This window comes from Meriones unguiculatus, chromosome 3 (genome assembly GCF_030254825.1).
Source record: "Meriones unguiculatus strain TT.TT164.6M chromosome 3, Bangor_MerUng_6.1, whole genome shotgun sequence".
Taxonomy (NCBI): Eukaryota; Metazoa; Chordata; class Mammalia; order Rodentia; family Muridae; genus Meriones; species Meriones unguiculatus.
The window spans coordinates 165,746,327-165,755,349 of NC_083351.1; the positions used below are offsets into that span (position 1 = coordinate 165,746,327).

The 9,023-nt window shown below is 45.6% G+C and overlaps 1 protein-coding gene across 11 annotated transcripts in view; it reads left to right on the forward strand.

Annotated features, from left to right (window-relative positions):
- Art3 (ADP-ribosyltransferase 3 (inactive)) overlaps window positions 1-8,372 on the forward strand; it is a 91,087-nt gene extending 82,715 nt beyond the window's left edge. For 7 of the 11 annotated variants that reach the window (XM_060380939.1, XM_060380940.1, XM_060380935.1 and 4 more), the window contains 4 exons: window positions 80-109; window positions 4,302-4,334; window positions 5,370-5,423; window positions 7,978-8,372. In XM_060380939.1, the coding sequence (XP_060236922.1) occupies window positions 80-109; window positions 4,302-4,334; window positions 5,370-5,423; window positions 7,978-8,132 (272 nt within the window). In that variant the 3' untranslated portion in view covers window positions 8,133-8,372. Of the gene's footprint in view, window positions 1-26; window positions 110-4,301; window positions 4,336-5,369; window positions 5,424-7,977 lie in introns of those variants that run through there. The other 4 variants (XM_060380942.1, XM_060380941.1, XM_060380944.1 and 1 more) reach the window with 2 other exon arrangements.
- Window positions 8,373-9,023: the final 651 nt, after the last annotated feature.

The window sequence follows — 9,023 nt, forward strand, 5'->3', positions numbered from 1 at the left end:
CCGATGTGCCTCCTGATTCTTTTCAGCCTGTTCGTTTTGTCTCCAGTTAAAACTGACACATTTCTCGTTTATGACTTAGAGATGGACAAACAGAAGCTTGAAGACACTGGTAAGACATTCTTGTAAACTCTGGGACTTTATGTTTTGCAAGCTACAAGTGGGTGGTAAGAAGTGGGCAGAGGCCGGAGCCCATCTTAGCTTACTAGTTTGATCTATCAGATTGAATTCTTAAAAACAAAACAACCAAAAAAACCCCAACACAGCCCCGTGCCTGCTGTCTGCCAGTCTTTAGGTCGTCCCAGAAAACAGAAGACAGTGTGACTGATTATTCTGCAAACTTGTATAACCCAGTGTTGGTGACAAAACAAGCAGCGTTTATTTTTCCTGAATTAAAACGATGATTCTTTGTACGTGTGTCTAAGAAACGTGCGCTTATGTCCATCTGGAGTAAGTGCAGCTTACTCCAAACTTCTGCCTGCATGTCCACCTGCAGGTCAGAAGAGGGCACCAGATCTCATTATAGATGGTTGGGAGCCACCATGTGGGTGCTGGGGATTGAACTCAGGACCTCTAGAAGAGCAGTCAGAATTCTTAGCCTCTGAGCCACTTCTCCAGGCCCCTGTACACCAATGTTTTTAATTAAAAAAAAAAAAAAGTGGGACTGGAAAGATGGCTTGCTGTTCTTTTAAAGGGCCTGGGTTTAGTTTCCAGCATACACATGAGGTGGCTCACAGCTGCTGTATTTCCAGTTCAGCAGGTCTGGTGCCTTCTGGCCTCGGCAAGCTCCCAAGCACAAGTAGAACACATACACATACATAAATAAAATGTTTTTCTGTGTGAGTGGGTATGTGTGTGCATGCGTGCTTGTCTGCATGTATGTGAGCACACACGTTCTGTGTGCACATGCCTGTGGAGGTCCAGATCACTCTGTGTACTGAGGCAAGATATCTGGGAACCTGAAGCCCTCCGATTCTGCTAGTCTAGCTAGCCAGCAGGTTTCGGGGACCCCCTGTCTCCACCTCCCACGCAGAGGCATTAGAGGCTGGCCATGACATGCACCCAGCTCTTACGTGGGCTCTGGGATCCAAACTGTGGTGCTCAGGCTTGCAGGGTGAGCACTGTCCATGGAGCCATCTCCCCAGCTTCAAGGTTTTTATGTTTTAAAGATGTTACTGTCTCAAGTGCTAGCATAGAAACATTCTCAAGTTGCTGGAGAGATTATTGGAACACTTTTCTATTTTCTTTTCTCCCCATGGTGCCTGGAAACAAACCCTGGCCCCCCTGCAAGCTAGGTAAGCATATTATTGCTGGGATATTCCGCTAGCCCCTGGGACAAATTCTCCCATGGTTGATTTAAGAGTATGTATCACTAACCTTAAGAATGATTATGCCTTTAAGCCAGTTCTAACTTGGAAACTTGGACAACATAGTAACTTAAGTGTAAAGCTGTTGCCCCCCAGTGTCTCAGTACTGTAGCATGTCTTGGTTTTCAGGACAAGGACTGCCACTAGGCTTCCTGCATGCTAGGCGAGTGCCGTGCCACTGGACTCCCTCCGAGGTCTCATTTTATTTGTTAATTTTAAGATGGCGTTTGAGGGTGCACACCTTTAACCCCATCACTTAGAAGGCAGAGACAGGCAGGTATCTGTTAGGAGTTCAAAGCCAGCCTGGTCTCTAGAGTGAGTTCCAGGCCAAAAAAGGCTACATAGTGACACCCTGTCTCAAAAACAAACACAAACAACCCAAAACACACACAAATCAGACAAGGTCTGATCAGACTGGCCGGCCTTGAACTCATTTTGTAGTTCAAGCCTTTAACTTTTCATTCTCCTGCCTCTGCCTTTTGAGTAGCTGGGATTTGCAGGCCTACCCACAGGCCCCAACCAATCTTACAGTTCTTTAAAAGAGGCCCCATGAAGTCAGAAAGGTACCCTGCTGTGGACAAGCCATGACTCAGTGGCTCTGCCCAGAAGCTGATGGATGGAGCTCAGGTAAGTTCTGGCCAGGTCCTACTGAAGCCTATCAGTGGCCAAAGACCCAAAGTGTTACGCACCCGCCCCTAGAGCACAGTGTGACACTCCTACACGCACTTCCCATGTGTTTGGGCATTATTAAGTAATATTAACATTATTAAACTTGAAACCTAAAAATTAGGCTTTAAAAGGCATTTAAAGGTCCAAGAAAGCAGTTAGAATAAACAGAAATTTAAAGAGTGAGCAGTCTAGCTCAATAAGTATGCTTGCAGTTCTTCAGACACACACACACACACACACACACACACACACACACACACACACGGGAGATAAGAAAGGATAATGGGATCAAAGTACATCACAGGCATGCATAAAAGATTATACTTGAAATGTATTTTTTCTGACATTTAGTGTGTGTGTGTGTGTGTGTGTCTGTGTGTGCGTGTATGTGTGTCACAGTGCATGTGTAGAGGTCAGAAGGCAACCTGTGGGAGTTGGTTTTTTCCTACCACACGGCTTCCCCAGGACTGAACTCAGGTAGCAAGTGCTTTTACCAGCCGAGCCATTCTGTCAGCCAAAACCCATTATTTTGTACAATCAATATAAAAAATGTAGTGGTACAATTTATTATAATCTTAGAAGTTGAGGCAGGAGGATGGCAAGTTTGAGGGTAGCCTGGGATACAGAAAAAGACCCTGTCTCAAAATTAAAAAACAAAACAAAACAACAACAACAAAAAACCCTGGATTTGATCCTCAGTCCCATAATTTTTTTTCTAAGCTAGATATAAAACAACATAAAGGCTCTAGAATTATTAAAATGCAAACATATATGTATGTATACACACACAAAAAGATTAAAAGCAACTATGCCAAAAATGTTACAAGTATCTGAGACTGAGCTTTTTAATTTTGATTTTCCGTATTTTTTGTTTACGCTCATGTGCACGCACATACGCAAAATGAGAACTTTTATGTCACAGACTTTGGATAGATTTCTTTCACAACCATTTTCTCTTTCTCTGTGTGTGTGCATGTGTGTTACGGACACCCACATTATAGCACGTGTGGCGGTCAGAGGACAGCCTGCAAAGTTGGTTCTCTCCTTTCACTATGTGGGTTCCAGAAGTGGGACTGAGGTTGCAGCTGGGTGGCAAGCGTCTTTACCTCCTGAGCCATCTTGCTGGCCCTGGATTGGTGTATCTTAATGCAGAATTGTCTGCGTAAACTGAAGAGCTGTCTTGGGTGACACCAGAGTTCTCACCATCGAGTAAACCCCAGCGGGTTAAGGAGTCTCTTCTCTTGCCATTGTCCCCTGCTGCTCCTCAAAGCTTCCTGTGCTTGTCACTATGTACAGCTCAGTGTAAACCTAAATTAATTTGGAAGCTGAGTACTCTGTCTTGTTTGTAAGTGGGTTTATAGCTAGATCTCGTGTAGCTCACGCTGGCTACAAGTCACTATGTTGTAGGTTTGATCCTGAACTCCTGATCTTCCTGCCTCTGCCTCTCAAGACTGGGGTTCCAGGCACAGGCTCCCATATTGGATCTACCCCTCAGCCCAGCACCTCTCTGCACACACAAGAGAATTCTTATTTTGGGCTTTAGAAATTAAAAGCCACAGGCTAATCTGGTGAATGAATTCTTTTTCTTATTCTGTCAGACTAGCTACCAGGTTAGGCAGGAAACACTAGGACTCCTTGGACTAAGAAAGTTTGGGGAATGAATAAAGCCTATAGATCAGAGGGACATCACTTTTCATAGATTAAAAAAAAAAAAAGATTTATCATTTATACAGTATTCTGCCTACACACCAGAAGAGGGCATCAGATCTCATTATAGGTGGTTGTGAGCCACCATGTGGTTGCTGGGAACTGAACTCAGGATGTTTGGAAGAACAGCCAGTGCTGTTAACCTCTGAACCATGTCTTCAGCCCCTGAGAGATTTTGTTTTTTTAATTTAACGCTGTTTAGTGAATAAAGCATTTGATGCCATATTCCGATTAGAACCTACAAGCTATTTCTTTTACATAAATGAAAAAAGACTCCTAGTCAGAGCCAATATCCACAGAGGATAGAGTGAAACCAAGCAGGCTTCAGCCCAGTATTATTTCATTTAAAAAGGGATACCATGTTACAAAGCTGAACTTGGAGCAATGAGAACTAAATCATAGATGCTCCTGAAATCTGGCTTACTGGGTTTGAATTTCATATTGTTGTTGCTGTTACATTTATGATTTATCTATTTAAAGTTTAGAGATGGGAGACAAGGGATGGGGGTGTTAGCAATGCCGCTAAATGGTGAACCAACCAGCATTTGTTTCTGCCTTTAGGGAGGAAAAGCCTGAGATCCACTAAATCACCAGGTAAGGGCATTCTCTCCTTCTTCTGAGAGCTGGTCTGAACATTGCAGAGAATGTTAGCATGGGATGATATTCAGAGGTTTCTCTTTAGCCATGTGCCAGTTGTCTCTACAGCTTCTCCGGAGATCGTGGAGGCTATGCCCACCTAGCCTTCCCAGGCTGCTGGAGAACTGGCTCTGGGCTCTACAGCTAGCCGTCTGGCTCAGGCCTGGCTTGCTGGGGCCTTGTTAAAGAGAGGTCAGGCCTTCCTGAAGCTAATGTTGCTCTGTAAAAACTCTGCTCTGTAGACCAGCTAAGCACACAAGCTCACTATTATCTGGGACCTGCATGTCACAGACCGCAGCACCCAACTAGTGCAGACACAGCTCAGTGGGGTGCCACTCACAGGCTCCTCTAGTTTGTGAGGCTCATGGAGCCAGAGCTGTGCCACCAGAAGCCTGAAGCCACGGTGCAGTGGGGCCTTGGGTGCTGTCAAGAGCTCAGGACACAGAGGCAACCAGAGGTCACTTAAGTTCTTGTTTAGGAAAGAAAATTCCAATGTGGGGCCAGAGACATAACCGTGTAAGAACTTTGCAAAGTCACATGGGTCTTTTACTGCTCCTCAATGCTTGCATTTCCTTGGTGCTTTCTGCTACATTTACCATAATGGATGGAGCCTGCCTTTCACAGCAACCATGACAGTGTGCGTTTTCAAAAGTGTGAGGGGTCGGGGCAAGCACTGAGGGGCTGTGCTCCTGCGCTCAGAGAAATGGAGCTGAGACTCCGCTAAGGCTCCTTGAAGTTCCCTGGCGCTTTATGCCGCTGGGGGAGATGAAAAGCAAGAGGGCACATTTTATCAGGCAGTGATGACGCCTCTGTGTTCGGCCCCCTGCCTCTGGAACTCTGCAAATTACTTCATTTTCCTGAGCTGCCGCCATTATAAGGCAGAGGTGTTTCCACTGTTCAGAACCGAGGAGGCTGATGACAAACTCTCAGATATAACACACAGAAGTAAAGACTACCAATTTTATTAACTAGAAATATATTTTTTTCATTTAGGAATTAAAGTGCTACAACCAGATGGAAATTCTCTCCTGCCGGATGGAAAGCCTGGTAATTCTTCATTGTGGGTGGAGACCCATAGGATTCTGAGCTTACTGTCATCATTCAGAGAGCTCAGGGTCTGGGGAGGGCACCTCGACTGTGCAGTTTCTGACATCTCATCTTGATGTGAGAAGGGGGTGTGGGGTGTGGGGCAGGGGTTTGCTGAGAACTCTTTTTTTGTGTGAGCAGGCTGCTAAAGCCTGGAAAAGAGTGGGTAACTTGACACTGGGAAGCGGCACCCAGTGGTGCTTCCTGTTCCAGAGTGAGTCGGGATCTGCAGCAGGCCTGTAGACACAAGAATACACTATTGAGAGTGGCAATGAGTCCTTCCAGCATGCCCATGCAGGACCAGTCCTCCTGGGTCAGCCTGCCTTCTCCTCCTCAGCAGGCCAGAGACCACGCACTGCGCCCCTTTGGAAAGCTGTGTGTAGTGCAGGCTTTTAAAGGCTAGGCTCACCTAACCTAATAAGGTAGACACCGCGCTTTCAGAGGAAGACTAGGGATGATGAGGGCAAAAAGGGACAGCAGACTCACACCATCTCTTCTGGATTCCTAGAATCGGCATTTAGATTAAAACTACAAAAATGTGACTATTGTGCACCCAAGGCTAGCCACACACCTGTAGTGGTACAACATTGCAGCTGGGAGCAGAGGTTCAAAGTCAGACTCTGAGCCCATGGCCCCATCACCTGAGCCTGCGTGCATCATTCGTACCCTTGACAGTGCAGATGCTGGGAGCAGCGTCCTTGAGGTGCCAGCTCTGCCTAGGGGGACCATTAGATGACAATGCAGGGCTTTCGTGGCGTGCTGGCACTCAGTAAGGCGAGCACAGGCTGGCTTGTCCTTGGCAGTCTGAGTTCAGTATACAGAAAAGGGTCCTGGTAAACTTCACATTATGAAAACATACACATTCATGAGGCAAATTTTTTCAGAGAGTAGTAGATGGGCAAAATTAAACCCATCCCCAAGTTCACATGTGCCTCTGAACCAGTTTCCCTTGGCTCCGGGCCCACTCCCAAAAGGGGAATAAGCTTGCTTCATCTTTGAGATATTTCTTGTCTGGATGAAATACATAGTGCAGTAACCCAGAATCTCTTCATGTTCTAAAAGACAAAAGTCAAGGACATGCTGACAATCCTAGTAAGAAAAACCTTTCCTTTAGTTGATAAATGCTCTGAGATATAAAAATGTCAAGTTTTTGCTCACTAAAGGGTGACAGAGTTGCATGCTTTTGAGGTACCCGAACAGTGTGCCACCATCCAGATGTGTGTATTTGGTGAGGGCATCTGTGTCCTCTAAGTGACCATTAATTGGAGTCAGTTCCATTTAGAATGTGTAAGTGGTAAATTAATAAAATAGACAGATCCTATATGAAAATCTGGGTTAAGGGCATACTGGCAGCTCTTGCATCTAAGATCAAAGTGAAGTAGAAGCAGACAGTGCTAATTAAAACTACCGGAATCTACCTGGTGTATATGGCAAGCTCCAGGTTGTATGAGCACTAGAAGCAGATTCTTTTGTTTACAGCTGTCTGTAAACTGAAACTTGAAAACTGCAGAAGGTAGGTCCATGCTTCCGTGTACAAGGCTACGCCAAGCATTTCAGATCTAGCTCCTAACAGTAAAAAAAATAAAAAAAGGTTTCCCTCAGGGGCAGAGCTAGCAAGGCCCACATTCAGTCATCAGCACCCACACCCCACCCTGGACAGCTTCAGGATTGCCCCTCAGTGCAGGCCTGGTCACCCGAGGACCACCTGTCTGCAGTAGCACCATGAGGCACGAGTGACCTCCTTTCCACCTCTAGCCACGTGACCGCACGTCTGCAACTGTGGCAAGCAAACCAAGAGGCTCTAGGAAACCCTGCTGCTTCTCTTGGCTTCACATATGAAACCCGAGATTTCACCTATGAAATCCTAGTCCGAGAGACTCCCAGAGAGCCCATGCAATCAGTGTAAACAAAAGGTGTGAAGTGAGACTCCACCCTGATAGCTCTGCTGGCCCAGGGGAAAGGACCCCAGTTTACCCTGATAGCTCTGCTGGCGGGGGGGGGGGGGGGGGGGGGGGAGGACCCGTTTCCTCCAAAGCCATGTCCGAAAGGAGGCACCGCTCACACACACTCACTCTGTTTGCAGGCTCAGTGTTTTAAGATGCAGTTATATCCAGCTGTTTCCCGGCAGCTGTGTGAATGCGCACATGCACTGTCTTGGTTTGAAATGGGACACCTGAGCTAAGTTTTACACCATATGATCTAAAGCAAATGGAAAGAGAATTGTGAAGAAATTCTGGTGCACCCAAATTGTCTTGGCTGCTTATATAGATTAAAAAACCCATAAAATCTGAGAACGAACCAACCAACCCAGCAGTATGTCCTGAGGAGATATCTGGATATTTAGCCTGAAACTGTGACACTGCGAGTAAGTGCAACAAGCGCCTAACAGAAGGTCTTTCAGTGGCTTCCACCGCAGCCTGTTGCTGTTCAGTTGTGCTGTCTACTCTGCTCTAGGTGGTGGATACCCAATACATACCGCAAACTGATGTGTCCATGACTCTGTTCTCTTTAACAGCTCCAGCTCCAGGTCCAGATCCAGTTCCAGGTCCCAAAACCCATCCTTCAGCATCCTCTGGCAAAAGGCTCCTTCCGTCAGTCACAGCATCCATCATTTTAACTGTCGCTTCTGCTGTAAACTTTCTTGCTCTAGAGCTTGAAATGATATCTTAACCTTTATTTGAAAGATGCTATTGGGATCCCACAGGTCAAGAGAAAAGGTGTATCTTTCACTTGGACAGACTTAGTGTGTAAAGTAAGAACCATGTATTTGTTCCTTGTTTTACTATTTAAAAGCCAGTCCAGATAGTGTCATAGAATTAACTTTTCATTTCTGTATTAATTTTCGGATTATGAAAATCCCAAAGCTGTATACTTTTGATTGTATTCAATAAAAAATTTAAGTTTATTAGATTCCTGTAGAATTTCCAAATTTTAAAAGTCCATTCCTAATGTTAGTGATTGACATGAACTTAAAGCCAGAATCAAGGCGTGAATGATACTTGTTTCTTTCTCACTTCAAATAAATAAGTAGATGGGGACAGTGAGCATGAGCTCCTAAGATGGCAGCCTCCTGCTCCCAGGAGACAAGGCAGGTAGAAAACGGTAGGCAGGAAGAGGCCACTTGGGGACCCGTTAATAAGACTCCCAGCTTTGGGATCCCTCTCTGTCTCACTCGCTTCAGGAAAGCTGTTACTTTTCTGTGCATTTCTGTCTTTTCCTTCTCAACAAAAGCACCTGGCAATCTCCTAGATCATCACCCAGACCTCTGTTAACACTAGCAATTTCCAAACCTGCTACATGAAAGGTAAGGCAAGAGCCCTGACTAGTTATCCACTGAGTGTATGCTCAGTTGTCTACAGAAGGGTATGCAGACCATCAGAAAACCCTCTCTGCACGTGGCTCCAAGGAGAACAGGCCAACTTCTGAGCCAAAGTGAAAATGAGCTCATGCAAAGACAACTCTCTCCCAAAGCCACTAGAATTGCAACAAGCAGGGAAGAAAGATGGAAAACAAGCAAACAAAAACCAAAACAAAACAGGGAAGAGTGGTGTTATGTTTGCA